At 42.5% G+C, this 16,121-nt stretch overlaps 1 protein-coding gene across 1 annotated transcript in view; it reads left to right on the top strand.

The window, feature by feature from the left end:
- The window catches only part of ADGRV1 (adhesion G protein-coupled receptor V1), a 253,099-nt gene extending 237,249 nt beyond the window's left edge, over positions 1-15,850 (top strand). The window contains exons 88-90 of the mRNA XM_088653182.1: positions 2,984-3,175; positions 7,515-7,692; positions 15,403-15,850. Of these exons, the coding sequence (XP_088509308.1) occupies positions 2,984-3,175; positions 7,515-7,692; positions 15,403-15,521 (489 nt within the window). The 3' untranslated portion in view covers positions 15,522-15,850. The remainder of the gene's footprint in view (positions 1-2,983; positions 3,176-7,514; positions 7,693-15,402) is intronic.
- Positions 15,851-16,121: the final 271 nt, after the last annotated feature.

The raw sequence follows: 16,121 nt of genomic DNA, 5'->3' as shown, positions 1-16,121 counted from the left end.
AATCTGTACAAATTAAGTTGTGTGATCATAGCCATCTGCTTCACTCTTCAAAATGTGCTCCTCTTCCTCGCATGTGTTGCCTTTCTCTTCTGCATCATTTTGATCTTTGAGATGTGCACTCTTTGTTTGTGTATATTGTTTACTGAGAGTTTCTTAGCTCACTGATTGTCATATGCTTGGCCAATACAGTGGTACCTCGGGTTACAGACGCTTCAGGTTACAGACTCCGCTAACCCAGAAATAGTACCTCGGGTTAAGAACTTTGCTTCAGGATGAGAACAGAAATTACACAGTGGCGGCAGTGGGAGGCCCCATTAGCTAAAGTGGTACCTCAGGTTAAGAACAGTTTCGGGTTAAAAACGAATTAAGTTCTTAACCCAAGGTACCACTGTAAAATCATACTGGCTGGTAAGACCTGTTGGTAAAAACTGCAGCATCCTCAGTGTAGGTAGTTTCAGGTCAAGATGTGGAGCCAACAGAGAGCCTTGTTCTGCAGCACAAAAGTCAATTGAGCTGAGTGTTTGGTGTGAGGAATGGGGAGGAGTGTATGCAAATATGTATTAGAATAAGGTGTGTGTGTGTGTAAGAGAAAGAGGAATACAGCGGCATGCATGTGTATGTTTTGGTCCTGCCTGCTTCACTTTTGGTGCACCCACCACCAATACTATGCTTTATTGTTGCTTAAGAAATTTCTATATTGCTTTTTAGGGCAATCACCTCCCAAAGTGGAAATATGTGCAAATCTTGCAGTGGGAGGGGGAGGTCAAAAGGCAGGCTTCGATAGCATGCCCAATACTAGTATAATCATACACAATACTCACTTGAAAATCCCATTTCTGGGACTCTAATCAAAAGCTTTAGCACAGTGGCAAATAAGGCCTAGGACTTTGTCTCTAGTCACCACTATTTGTCCCAGTTTCTTAGAGTCCCTTCCCAATAAAGTTAGTTCAGGTGCAAGGATCTGCCCCACAACTTCTGCTGTGTAGACAGATGCGAATAATGTATTCATCTTCTTTGCAATCTCCTTTTACTCCCTTGTCATCCAAAGATCCAGCTGTATGCTGATATGCTCCTTCTAACTTACCGTATTGTGTTGTCCCTCTTTTTTTATCTTTTTAGTGATGTGCACCTCACATTCTTTCTTTGCATTCCTTTTTGCTGCTTGCAATTCTTTTGCCAAAGTTTCTGCTCCTTTTTATTCTCCTTATTTGGAGCTTCTGTTTTCAGAAGGAAACTGTGAGTGACAGAAACCTTTGCTGTTAGCCCTCCTCGACCATACTGGAATCTTCTTGGCTGTGGTGGTACCTTTCCTGATGCTGCATACACTTTCTAGCTGAGTCTTCTATTGTGCTTTTTAAGAACATCCCAAAAGACTGGAAATATTTGACTGCCTTCCCTTTCAAAAATTTTTTACAATTCCCCTCTGCTTATTTTGGGGTGACTGTGGCAGCTTAAAAGAGAATTAGAAATTCATAGGAAAACAGGCTTTCAATGGTTACTAGGCACGATGACTTTATGTTCCCTCCAGGTGTATGCCTCTGTATGCCAGTTGTTAAGAAACAGTTGAATGAGTCTTACTTGTGAGGCTTTGCATAGATATCTGCTGGGCCACTGTGGGAAACAGAATGCTGGACTAGACGAGCCTTTGGTCTCATCCAACAAACCTCACTCTGTGTCCTTATGTGCCATTGCTTTTAACATTGTGTGTGTGGACGCAGCTTTGTTGTATTGCTGTCTTGAGGGCATCTGTTGGAGAATGCTCATAGCCTCATTGGTAACAAGATGCACAATTTTCTGCCGACTATGTTCACACACATTTTGGCACGGTTTTGCAATGCACATTTTATCTCCCCACTCCCCTGGTTGAATGTCTCCATGTTTTCCTTGCTAGCTGTCATGTAGCCCTGTTTAACAAACAAACAGAAAGTGCCAGATTTGAGCCTGGTTCCTGCCTGTTGTTCCATGATGTGCATAAAACAAATAAATGAGCAATCTTTGTTCCCACAACAAGAGTACCTGCCCTGGAGCAGGACTGCATCCCCATCTCCTCCATTGCCCAATTGCCACCATGTATCTATTGATCTCACAGCAACAATGCTGGATCAGAGCAAGGAGGAGTGAGAAACAAAGCTGTTGTTGTTGCTCCGAAAAAATTGCCATCTGTACAAGCCCAAAGCTTGCCTGGTTTGAAAAACAAGCCCCGAAGCTGATCATGAATCAGACATGATTCTGGAGGAGAATTTAGAAAGCAGCTTTCTCTGCTTGACTTGAGAGAGCCTTGCAGAGAGCAAGCTGCTGCTGCTGGGAGGGAGGGGGTCTGTTTTAATAGTCCCACCTCCTCCTAGTAGACTGTTAGGAAATAATGGTAAGAGGAGATCTAGAGCGGGGTGGACAGAAGGTACATCAAAATCTGGTCCATCCAAGGCCTCTTTGCTCACTGTTATGATAAATTCAAATCTTTGTTGCCCCACTCTTGGCTTACCTTCAAAAATGAGTGGGTTTAAACAAGAAACACATAGTGCTTATTTCTCTCTAGAGAGAGTCCCTGGGGGCATCACCTTGCTGTTTTCTTTCATGGCAGTTATTTGTTTTGACACCTTCTCTTGTTTTTTGTTTTTAATGTACAGTATAATCATTTGAACTGTTGTCACTTCAGATTTTAGGGAAAATCTGCCGCTCTGCATAGAATCTTCTCAAGACACAAACCTTGTTCACATATGTTACACTGAACACATCTGCAAGTGTTTCTGTGAAAGAGTGTACACTTGTTGATTTGTACAGCTCAGCTCTTGAGTACACAAGTGCATACTGTACACTCATTGAACATCACATGTGAAGAACTGTACAGCTCAACAATTGGGTACATAAATTGTACATCATTGAACTCAACATATGAATACCATGTGTTCCTTAATGTATTTAAAGCAGTCTCGTGTCATACTTGGAAGTTTACTTTACACACACCCCACTCCTTTCTTTCCAGGGTCTTTATGTCTTCGTGGTGTATTTTATTCTGCACAACCAGCTCTGTTGCCCTGTGAAGGCAAGTTACACAGTTGAAATGAATGGGCATACAAGTCCAGGTTCTGCGTTCTTCACTCATGGTAGTGGCATGCCTCCAGCAGGAGCAGAGATCAGCAAATCTACTCAGAACCTAATTGCTGCTATGGAAGAGGTACTTGCATTACTTTACCTAAGCATACTAAGAAAAAATATACTGGGTGGAATGGAATCCAATGTAGTGCTATGCAAATCAATCAATGCACAAATTTCTGCTTGCGCAACAGAATGTTCCCACTTGGCCACCCAAATCTGTTAAAGTGGTTCTAACAACCCTCTGGAGCAGATTTGTGGGGGGAATACAGAGTGGGTGGAGGAGGAAGAAAAGTGGGAATTGTTATTTTTTATTCTATTTATTTATAAAAAATATTTGTACGGCCCTGTTTCATAAAGATAGATCAAAGCAGTTTGCAGCAATGGAAACACAGAACCTTACAATAAAAACCATGCAAAAGTTAAAAACAGACATCAAGTAACCATTGTGGAAAGACAAATTCTTATTTTCCTGCATAGGCCTTGCAGAACAGAAGAGCTTTCAGCAGGCGTTTAAAAGTTGGCATAGAAGGTGTCTGATGGTGCAACTCATTAGCAGAACACCACCCACTAAGTAAATGTATCAAGAAACCCTGAAATGCAAATATAAGCTTGTGTGATCCAGTAGATACAATTTAGTGGCTCTCAGAAATTTGTGTTCAATTCTCAACTGTGCCTCAGCTTCATTGCGTAGGCTTGAGAGGTTCAGAACCTCTCTGTCTCAGTTCCCTACCTGAAATTGTTGCGAGGGCACATGTGTTGAAAATTGCAAAGCACTTTATTTGCAGTGTGATTCTTTACATGTTCAGAAGCAAGACCTGCTTAGTTTGATGGGGCATGCAACCAGGTAAGTGAATATAGGATTGCAGCCGCGTTTAAGCCCTAATTGGGCACCTGAGCAACACATGCCAGAGATGTGTGTGTGGCAGTGTGTAGGGGTGCATGCGCTGGCCCCACTCCCAATGTCTTCTCCCCACTTCACTCTTCCGAACTTCCCAACTTGAGGAAGAAGTTGTCTGAAGGGGGCTGCTGATCACATCTGAACAAACACAGAAGCTCTGCACACCTTTAGGTTCAACATGTGGAGGCTTCTTGTGGAAACATGGGTTGATGGGAGAAGAGGGTTGCATGTGCAACTGTGCTGCCTATTTATTTATTTATTAGTTATCTAAAAGGTCTCCAAGCAACTGATATTTAAAAACATACTCATAAATACGTTATACTATGGGGAGGGGGAAATCTAGTGAAGCATTAAGTTTCATGCAACTTGCAAAAAACCCCAAACCCATTCATCCTGCCGGAACAATAGCAGCGATAGAAAGCTTTGGCAGTGCACTAACAATATTATACTTTTTTTGCATATAATATTAAACATTTTTCAATATAGAAGATATCATACATCCACAAATACAGCACGCTCACTTAATTTAGTAGTGGAGAAATTAATATACAGCACTGCACATCAAATACAGATTATAAGCTGTACATATAACATGATGGTAACCATGTCCAAAGTGGGCTCTATTTAAAGTTACATATTTATAGAATGTTTTCATCAAGGAAAAGTTCTCAAAGAGAAAGATTGATTGCCTATCCTTCATGCTAAGGTCTCAGGACATGTTACAGCATCAGAACACAATGTTGGAAACAATTTAAAGCAACTTACAACCATAAAATAGAATATAAATGAACACAGTACAGAAGGAGACTAATAGTACTAGCTACCCTTGACAACTGTATTGCAATAACTGGGCACACAGATTAGTGAAAGCCTGATGAAGCAGCAAGGCTTTTTCTACTAGTCAGCTAAAAACTCCCGGGGAGTAGGCCTGTTGGATTTCTCCAGGGGCGGTGGGAATTCCGTAACACTGGCGCCACCATTATCTTAGAGGATAAGGTCATGCCGACAGTGGTATCACCTGGAGCAATGACTCTGCTTGATCTTAACTCACAAGACGTGAGAGAAGGAGAAACAGAAGAAGACACTCCCTAAGATATCCTGAATGCAGGCTGTTTTAGAGCTCTGACAGTCTACAGCGGCACCTTGAATTTGCCTTGGAAAAGACACTGGCAAATGGTACAGGTTAAAAAGAAAAAGAAAAAAAGATATTGCCATGCACATCACTTCTAGCTCCACTTCTGCATTTCAAAGTTGTTGATATTTCTGGGGGATTTTCAGAGCCAGTGCCACATTACAGTAGCCAATCAGAACTATGCCAATTTTTCTCAAAGACATTTTTTCCTGATATTTCTCAAATATATTTTTTTCATTCTAGAAAATAAAGGCCTCTTTGGGGGAAAAATATTATTATTTTGTATGTAGTGGCTGCTACCCTCCATAATGCCCCAGAATGGTTCAGGGAATTTCAGAATATGCAAAATGACAGCCAGGTTTCTTGCAGCAGCAAAAGAGAATCAAAGAGAGAAAAACCTTAGGAAAAAAGTCAGCTCCACTACTGATTGAGAGTTCCACCTTCAAGAAACTATTGGAGAATTTCACCTACCCCCACAAGAAATGTGGTGAAAAGGTCCCTCCAATTTATCTGCTCACAGATTGGGTGGAGGATTTTGAAAGGCCATCTACCTGCAGCGAAGTGAAGAAGTTCTGCCCGGACACTGAGGTCCAGCTCCGAGGGCCTTCTCGTGGTTCCCTCGTTGCGAGAAGCCAAGTTGCAGGGAACCAGGCAGAGGGCCTTCTCGGTAGTGGCACCCACCCTATGGAATGCCCTCCCACTAGAGGTCAAAGAGAACAACAATTACCAGACCTTTAGAAGGCATCTCAAGGCAGCCCTGTTTAGGGAAGCTTTTAATGTTTGATGGATTTCTGTATTTTAGTGTTTTGTTGGAAGCCGCCCGGAGTGACTGGGGGAACTCGGCCAGATGGGCGGGGTATAAATAAATTATTATTATTATTATTATTATTATTATTATTGGCAGTATTATAACCAATGCAGCAATCCTCAATCTTAAGAAGCCAGCAGAATTTAGGCTAGCAGAATTTGCACAGGCCTAAGTTACCCTTATTTCGAACTCCTTTCAGGAGCCTCTGGGAGGGGCTACTGAGCTGGCAGGTAAGTGTGTGCTCACGTTTTCAGGTTTGGGCCCTAGATTGCATAAGCAAGCTATACAGAATTTGGAATAGGTATATGTCTGTCCTTGTCCTGTTCTTCCACGCTCCTGGAATACCCCTTTTTGGGGGACATATTCTGGATTAAGTTTCCAGCTGAGCCAGTGGAGCCACAGCTAAGCAAGGGGGGGGGGGGTAACACAACCATCGGGCTGGCTAAGCCCTGGATCCTCTGGGAAAAGCCCAAGATCCACGCAATCCAAACTCACCTCGGCACATCCTGGGTTTGAACTGCAATGTAGTAAGTCCTTAGTCTCTACAAACAGTCCCAGCCACTGAATTAACTAGCCAAAGGTAACGTAATGTGTTGCTGACATCATCCATCAGCTGAGCGCCTAAAAGCAATGTTGGAATTCAGGAGCACTTCTTAATTGAAATTGCCATATAAAATGATGAATGTTCCTTTTGCTTGCATCCTGACCTTCCTCAGCAGAGGGTTAATCCTTTTCCTATGTTGTAAGCCCCATTGGAGGGTGGGGGGGGGACAGGTACAAACCTGCATTTTTTCTCCAACAGGCAGTTCAATCAAAGATAATGTTTTGGTTGGCTCTGTGTTAGCTTCACAGTTCAGCAGGGATTTGAACTTCACATAGCCAAGTCCAAACCTAACTGCTGTGCAACGTGGTCTGTCTAGTAGTAATAGTAGCTTGGACAAAAGTTGGATTTCTTTTTCATTAAAACATTTATTCATACCTGGGCTTAGTGTGCTCAAGGCAGCTAGTACCGGTAATAGCACACACACACACACACACACACACACACACAGAGAGAGAGAGAGAGAGAGAGAGAGAGAGAGAGAGAGAGAGAGAGAGAGAGAGAGTTGTAAAGGGTGGAACTGAACATTTTGCTGTTCCAAAGGCTTTCCAGATAGAACAGTCTCTCCTCCCCCTGTGAGCTGTGGATGGGGGTGGGCCTCCTCCTGACCCTCTCAAAGCCAACTTGGGGGGGGGGCATGGTGTCAGCAGGGAGAAAGGGAAGAAATCCCCATTGCAGAAGCCCCTGCACATGTCTTCTGCTGACAGGGTTTGTTAGTGATCCTGTCCAAAGTATTTAAAATGACCATAGTCCATTAAAGGCAGCCAAAAACCTCTAAAATATCAGAGAGGAAATAAAAATTACAATCTATCAAAAATCATTTAGCCAGTTTCATTTTAAAAAAAAACCTTCAATGTTTTAACTATCCAATGTAAGTTCCCTATCCCGGCTCTAGTCATACCACTAGAAGATTGAGGGACGCCTGCAAATTATAATGCTGAGAGTAATCCTCTGCCTCTTTCTCAATGTTTTTCCAAAGATGCCTGCAGACTGGGAGAGGGCATCCCTAAGGCCAGGCAGCCAGGCCAGTGCTGCCTTTAAGCAAAGCCCACAGAATGGCAGTGCCTACGCAACTCCGGGAGGGTTCAGCAGCAGCTCCTTAGTGGCTGATGAAGAATCACAAGAGTTTGATGATCTAATATTTGCTTTAAAAACTGGTAAGTGCAATCTCTCTTCTTTTTAGAAGCCCACATGTTTATGCTTTGGAATGCAACTGGTTTTTCTAAAGATCAAGTGTACTCTTTGCTAATGCATTATGTCTGGCAAATCAAATTAGAGCCGGGGGGGGGGGGGTATTTTAGCACAAATGCTTATTTTCTGTGCTAAAGTTAATATGCAGATTATTTTTAAAGACCTCAAAAAACAAACTGAATGAAAAAGCATTAAGCTTTTTGTTTTCATTCTGTGCGAGTCAGGACACTAAGCTAGTCTGGAATGATTTTCTCAAGTGCTCAAGGTAAACTTTAGCATGTATGAAAGAACTTGTGTTCTTAAGGCAATGGTTCTTGTAGCAGTGCCCCCAAATTTCCTGCACTAATGCCCTCAGGTTCATTGTTGTTTGCATTTGTGTGGAAGAAGTTGTACAGGAACCAAAGCACCACCAAGGGGAATAAATATATTTGAAGCAGAAGATCAATCATGTGGGTCAATTCTGGACAGACAGTTCAAAGGTTACAGGGTCCAGGCAGCTCCTAAAAAAGTGAGAGGAGCAGTTAAGTAGCATGAGGCCACAGCTGAAGGAGGCCATGGAACAGTCCAAGGCAGTTAAATCTAAGTGGGATCCAAAAGTGATGTGCAGGGGGTGGCTGCAGGCAGAAAGAGAAAGTTAGAGAGAGAGGATGGGCCAGGAACAATCAGAATGAGTGAGGGTGAAGCCAAGGAAGGAGCTGGTGGGGCTGCTTGGATACCCAGGAGGCACATAGACTGCTAAAGTAGACCTCACAATTGCTTGCCATTGATTCAATCAGGCCAACTCCAAAAGGGCTGTTGTGAAGGTGATTGCAGCAATTTCGTTTAGCATGGTACTTCCAGTTTGTACATTACCTTCTCCACCTGAATGTAGGCAAGAGAAAGTTCGTGTATGTATAGGTCAGCCCGAGTTGCTGCACCTTTATATTAAACTGTTGTAGCCCTGGGGAAAGAAAGGGGTCTAACAAAACTTCACTGAGGAGAGGATCTTTATCTGTTGTAATGCAGATGTTTAACCAACATAGTAGAATTTGCCCATGTGAAGACCACCTGGTGGAAACGCTTACACATTTGTTATTGTTTAGTCATTTAGTCGTGTCTGACTCTTTGTGACCCTATGGACCAGAGCACGCCAGGCACTCCTGTCTTCCACTGCCTTGCGCAGTTTGGTCAGACACATGTTGGTAGCTTCGAGAACACTGTCCAGCCATCTCGTCCTCTGTCGTCCTAGTGCCCTCAGTCTTTCCCAAAACCAGGGTCTTTTCCAGGGAGTCTTCTCTTCTCATGAGCTGGCCAAAGTATTGGAGCCTCAGCTTCACGATCTGTCCTTCCAGTGAGCACTCAGGGCCGATTTCCTTCAGAATGGACAGGTTTGATCTACTTGCAGTCCATGGGACTCTCAAGGGTCTCCTCCAGCACCATAATTCAAAAGCATCAATTCTTCGGCGATCATCCTTCCTTATGGTCCAGCTCTCATTGGACCATAAAGCTCTCACTCTCATATCTTACACATATGGTTCTTAAATGTAAACTATATGCTGATCTCCGCCAGCAATTCCTATATCAACTCTGGATCCCCAAATGGAAACCAGAGTTGGAGGTCATACATTTTCTATTACTGGGGAATGATCAGGAGCTCACCAAGTTAGTGGCTAAATATCTTTATTTGTTTTTTTTTGTCGGCGAAACACATTGCAGACGTCTGATCTCCCTGGAGACCTAGAGATGTGACGATAGACTGCTTTGCCTCTTTTCTTTTGGCAAATGTTTTGTGCCACTGGGGAGGTGGTAATTCTGTATTGATTTGTTATGGATGTTTGTATGTGATGCCAATAAAAGGTTTGTTGATGATGATGTATAGGTCAGTCATATCAGCTAAAAATCATTGTTAGTCCCAAAGTGTTCCCATCTGAGGAGGAGAAGTCCTGCTCAACACCTTGTCAGGGGCACCTACAAGGAGGTGCTAGTAGACCCTCAAAAATGAAAAGAAAAGCAGTTTCTGTACACCCTGTTGAATAAGCTGGGATTAAGACATGTACAAAAGCTTTATTCCTATGTGACTCTTGTACAGTGGACCCTCAGGTTACTTTACCTTCAGGTAACGTAACTTTCGGGGTTGTGAACATGGCAAACCCGGAAGTGTATACTTCTGGGTTTCGCTGCGCACGCATTCACAAAAGCACTCTATTGCGCTGCGCGCATGTGCAGAAGCAACACCTCATGTTGTGGACTTTTCGGGGTACGTACAGACCCCCGGAACAAATTAAGTTTGTATCTGGGGGGGTCCACTGTATAGGGCGATGCTGCATTGAACTGGGAGCTGGGCTGCACTTTTAGGCCTGCCTGCAACTTCATCCACAACTGAATGTGGCATGTGGTTGTCAGTAAAGAAACCCCAATGTGCAAGCTCCTGCTCATGTGTAGGGACTCCACATGATTGGGATGTCAGAGTCAACTAAAAGTACAGCCCAACTCTTGATTCCATGGTACACTCCCCCCCCCCCCCCAACACACAAGTGATATATGAATAAGGCTAGAGAATGCAGGTGATGCTAGTAACTTATAAATGATGTTGGGCACAACATGAAAGATGTGGAGAGAGCAAGGTGAGATCTAATACTGAATAGCCAAAGTATTGGAATTGGAGTATTGGAATTAGCTTATTGATCCATTCAGGCAGCAGTTGCCACTGCAGGCACCTTGCTGGGTCTGCTAATGAAGCGCTCTCTATAGTTATATTTATTTATATGTATATAAATATGTTTATTTATGTGTATATACACACACACACACACGTGTGTGTGTGTGTGTGTGTGTGTGTGTGTGTGTGTTATTGGTTATATATATGTGTGTTATTGGTTATTACAAATAACATGAAACAATACAAATAACAAATAATGGATATTGGTCACCAGGTACAATGCAAAATACAGTCGTGATATGTATAAGATATGGTATATATAATATATATATAAGACAGAAAATAATTGCACCACAAAAGATGTATGAGTTCCATCTAGGTCCCTCTGTATTACAGTTAATAAAAGAAATAAATATAAACCAATTATTATTTCTCCAATCTTCACTCTACAGCTTTATGTAAGTTCATCAGTCAAAGTCAAGTACTATGCCCTGTCATACCACTTGCGGACAGTACATCACCCTGTGCCTCTCCAATGTAAGCCCAGGTCCATGCATGCTGCCACAAGGAGGTGTTTTGTCAGATTCTTTCAAGGGAGATCCTTGTTGCACCTTCTAAATAAGGATTTATTTCAACGTCTCTGTGAAGGAGATCACTAAGGATTATAATAACTGCATTCCAAAATGTCTGTGCTTCTGGAATCTCCCACCAGAGAGGGATCCATGCACCAAGATTTTGACATCTTCTTAAACAAATGGGTGATAAGGAATTCTTAATATAATGAGGTCTTACAGATGTCCAGTGCCATTGATGCACAGATTTTAACATGGATTCCTTCATTTTAATGGATATAGGCTTAAAGAGCGGTGCACATCACAAAGCTGTCCATTCTCCATCAGAAATAAAATGGTTATCACACAGAAAAGAAAAGAAAAAAGAAATAGTCCCCTGAATATGAGCTTCTCACAATTGTTTGAGCCCTCCCTAAATTGATAATCTAATAACATTGTGTAGATCTCTGCAACCACCTCTTTCATACTCCTTGAGCTAGTCTCACAAACCCTTTCAAACATAGTGAGGGACCATGATAAACTCAGTGCATTTTTGATTAGCACTCAAGTTCAAAGCAGGAAGCAAAGTAAGCTTCAGATCCCAGAGTTTCCGCTTTGGGACTGCAAGATGGGCAGAGCTGATAAAGAAACTGGGCTAACAAAATTAGCAAGGGAATATGAAGCACAAACCTCATAATTATTGTTGGAAACACACAGGCCAAGGAATCTACTTTCCCAGGATTAAATCATGAAATAGACCTATGAGGACTAATGTGCTTTAATCTGATAACAAATTGGTCGCATTGAACTCTTAGCCTTCTGCAATAGTTTTCTTAGCAGCTGTGCATTGAAATATTTTAGGTTGTTGCTTCGCTGTTTGATGACCTGTTTGTGTTCAAACACAATGTTGATACTATTATATTTAAGAACCAGTTTTTAAATATTGGGTTTTAAAAAATAAATAAAATAAAGGACACCCTAAACATGTTAAAGGTTCAGATCCTGCAGATGTAGCAATTGCAATTTGATATTTAAGCACATCATAAGCATGCTTAGCACTGTGGTATAAAATGAGCCATGCCAGGCTATTCCATTTGGCCTTGGGCTGTGCTTTTTGATGGTGGCTAACAGCAATTAATTCTGGATTTCATAGCAGGACACTTCTGAAACACCCTGTATATAAAGGAAGTTACTTTTTAATAAACCTTGATCAGGAGTTCAATTATGGTTCTACATAAAGCTCCTATACTTTTCTTTAATAGATTATCTGGAAGCTCTGGGTCCCTCAAACTGTGTAAGCCTTCTTATTAAAACAGCCTTTTACTGGAGTAGATGTTCTTTGTCATCTTACTGAAATGCCTTTTCCTTCTTGACTCCAAAAGCAGCTAGCTTTAGCATATTAGTCCCACTGTGACCTTTTCTGTAGCCTTATTTTAGATACCAATTTCATTTCATTTCTCTGAACTGAGCACTTCCTTTTAAAAAGAAAGTGAAAAGGCAGCATCTGAGAGTCAAAAATGCCATGGAATCTGAGGCCAACAGGCTTCTGGAGCACCCCAAAATGTAACTTTACAGAAATGATGGCTATTTACAAGAACTGCCACATCTAGACTAAGCTTGATTTAAGAGTTGCCTTTCTCCAAGATGTCTGAACACTCCCCTGTTTTCTACCCCAGAGAGCACAATCACCTCTTCTTATGATCCTGCATATAAGTCTGGGTGTTTCTTGCCTCTTTAAAACTTTTTCGTCTATCTTGTTTTAAGGCTTTTCCTCTAACTGATTCCAAGTACTGTAGTGGCTTAGTCACAGAATTATAGAATTGTAGAGTTGGAAGGAAGCCCAAAAGGTCATCCAGCGCAACCCCCTACAATGCAGGAATCACAGCCAAAGCATCCATGACAGATGACCACCTGACCTCTGTTTAAAAAACCTCCAGCGAAGAAGAGTCCACCACCTTCTGATGGAGTCCGTTCCACTGCTGAATGGTTCTTGCCCTCAGAAAGTTCTTTCTAAGGTTTAGTCAGAATCTCCTTTCATTTGAAGGTTGGTTCAGGTTATCCCCTTTGGAGCAGCACAGTTGTATCTGCTTTTGGAAACCAGCCATTCACTCTCTCAGAGCCTCTTCACCACCTCCCATGTCTCCTCTGCTCCTAAAAGGTTTTTCTTTGAAGAGTATAGCAAATAGTGTCACTACTTGATCATCCCTGGAGGAAAAAAGAGAGATGAGTATTGCTGGGCAGCAGAAAGTCCTGTTTGGAATGAAATCCCTGCCAGTTTCCCATCTGATTTGCATTTCACAAATTATTTTCTAAATGAAAACCTGGTAACACTTAGTCTCCTGAAAGCATTGCATCGGCAGGACTCAGTGAGCCAGATTTATTGCAAGGACAACACCTTTGAAGACAGTGAATTGGCAGCAGGAATGATTCTGCCCAGTCCATCGTACCTCTGTAGCCCTTGGTCATTTGTAACTGGTTTTGCTGGAAAGTAATGCCTGGCATTAATCCCTTTTAGCATTACCATGTTTAATTATGCTTGCACGCACTTCTGAATAAATATGGATTGCAAGTCTTGAAATGCCCAAATAGGGGTTGGGCAATTTTTTAAAAGCTGTATTTGCTTTTCCTGACACCAGAGCACCGAGTGTTCTAGGCAGCAGTAATCTGTCTGTGCCACTTGCAGAAGAAATGGCAAAGAGAGGAAGCTGAGTTGTTCTACCTGCTTTTGGTTGTTGTCATTCATGAAGAATTCAAGTGCTGTTGAAGCTGCGTCCACCATCATCCTAATGGGACTTGCCCTCAGAAATCCCTCCCTGTAGAGAAACTTCCTAGAGCCATGAACCTAGCAAACCAATCCTCATCTTGATGTAATGCTGGTGGGAGGAATCCTTCAGCTACTGCTGGCCTGGGCCAAGCTTTGTCATCTGGGAAATCCCTATTGCCATTGTTCACACACTGAGGTCCTGTTCTTCATTCAGGTGTTTTCCTTGCAGGAACAAAAGTCCATTAGGGCAGAGAGGGTGAGGAGTTTTGGACGAAGCAGTAGGAGCAACTGGAGGAACTTAAACCCCTTTCAGATTGGGAAAGTTGCCTGCACATTATGTGTGACCTGCTCTTTAAAGGCTAGAGGGCTCCAAGAAGATTCAACAAGAGGGAGGAACAAAGGTCCCAGGCTGCACAAGGAAATAAACAGAAGAGTGCTGTTTTCCACCTCAAAATCAAACCCTTAAACAAAAATAATATTTACCAAGCTAGGAGAAGCAGTGGAATTTCCCTTGTAGGATTTTTTGGGCTGCTAACACCCTGCAACAAGAGAAACTAGTTAAGAGTATTTTCCACCACAAACATGTATTATTTTCATCTTTGCTTATCTGTTAAGGAACCATGGGAACTGGAATCTTGCAAAGGGGTTATGGCCCTAACAAACAGTTTTGAAATATCTTCACAAAGCTGCAGTCCACAGGGCTCTTAGTGGCAAGCCGTGCTAGTTAATCCAGTTACAAACTAGTTTAAATTTGTACTTCAATCAAGCACCGTTTTAGGATCCTGTCACTTCACCTCTGTTTTGTGTTTTCAAGGACATGGGTAATTCTGTTTGTGTACATTCACATACACCCTCAGCACAAGTCCTAAAAACATCACTGAGGCAATACCGCAGCTGTACAGAGTTATATATGCAAGGCCAAAGAACCTTCTGTTATCTATAATTGCAGTATATAGAAACAACAATCCAAGGAGGGGGAGGGATGGGGAAGAAGGAAAGAAAAGACCGCAAGGGTACACAATAAGCATTTAATTTATTAATGGCCCACAGTGTTTTGAGTTGACGGGACCTTCAGAAACCACTGAATTCATCTCATCAGTGGTCAGCATAAGATTCTTGCCTGCCACAGCAGCAAACCATATATATTGCTTTAGCCAGTGGTGGACTTAGGTATTATGGTGCCCTGTGCAAGGCCAAAATTTGGCGCCCCCTCCCCCTGTCCTCACACTGCCTTCCCAAGGGCAGGCAAGGATGCACCCGACTTTGGGAAAGAGGTGCAAGGGCTCTGTCAGGGACCAAGAGCTCTGTCACCTCCTTCCAAATGCTAAAAAGGCTTGGGAAGGAGACAGGAGGACTCTGGGAACCTGTCAGTGCCTTATCTTCCTTCCCAAAGCCCAGAGCCTCACTTTGATCAGGCACCCCTTCAGCTCAGCGCCCAGAGCATGCACATTGCTTGCACAGCCCTAAATCTGCCCCTGCTTTAGCTGACCCTTGAGGAGCTGGGACGCAGGGGTCGAAATACACTGGACATAAATACGCCGGGCTATAAATTGTTTCTAGCACAGCTTCGAGGTCTATTCTTTCTTTTGCACAAAAATCCAAGAGAAGCTATATTTGTAGCAGAATAATAAAAGAACAGAGCAGGTTTGCTTTCTGCGGGATACACTGCCCTTTTCTAATGTCCGAGCCTCCCAAATGTTATCATCCTTTCTCTTCCTTTCAGGTGCAGGCCTCAACATCAGTGACACCGAGTCCTGCCACGGCAGCCAGGATGGAGGCACGATGGTTAGTTCCCAGATTGTAGAGCTTAGAAGAATACCCATAGCGGACACTCATCTCTAGTTCCTACGTCATTTTTATTACTCCAATCTCCATGTTTTTGTAACTCTATTTTTTTTCTTTTGCACTAAACCAACAAACCAACAGACCCAACAGCTACACACAGCTGTGTACTAGAATGCTGTGAATTATAAATGGACAATTAACAGAAATGATTTTCGTGGTTGTTTGTAAAAGGGAGGGCTGTAAATTTTTACAGGGGCTGAGCTCCTGGCTCGGGTTTGAACCCATTAATTTAGATGCACAAGTGTAGCCTAATTTTTTTAAATAAAAACTAACCTGTATGTGCATGGGTGTTCTAATAAAAATTGATAGAGTCCATTTGATAGAGACATGTGTGTGTGGCTGATCAGTCTACCAAAGGTATTGCATCTGTAGAGCCGCTGATTATTTTAATGCCATGAATCCTTTTTTCTTTCTTTTTTTGTATGTTCTGTTTTAACCTTTTCCTGCCCTACAAGAGTATCATTCCTCCTCTCAAAGAAGGTAAAACATAATCTTACACTGAAGAATCTGCCTGCGGATTATTAGAAAACATATTTCTGTTGCCAGCCTGGCCCTCACCAGTAATATCCCCTGTAGTGTCTGCAAAAGGTCTCAGTT

This window comes from Zootoca vivipara, chromosome 10 (assembly GCF_965207765.1).
Source record: "Zootoca vivipara chromosome 10, rZooViv2.hap1.1, whole genome shotgun sequence".
NCBI classification, from domain to species: domain Eukaryota; kingdom Metazoa; phylum Chordata; class Lepidosauria; order Squamata; family Lacertidae; genus Zootoca; species Zootoca vivipara.
This window is presented reverse-complemented; position numbering and strand designations above follow the sequence as displayed.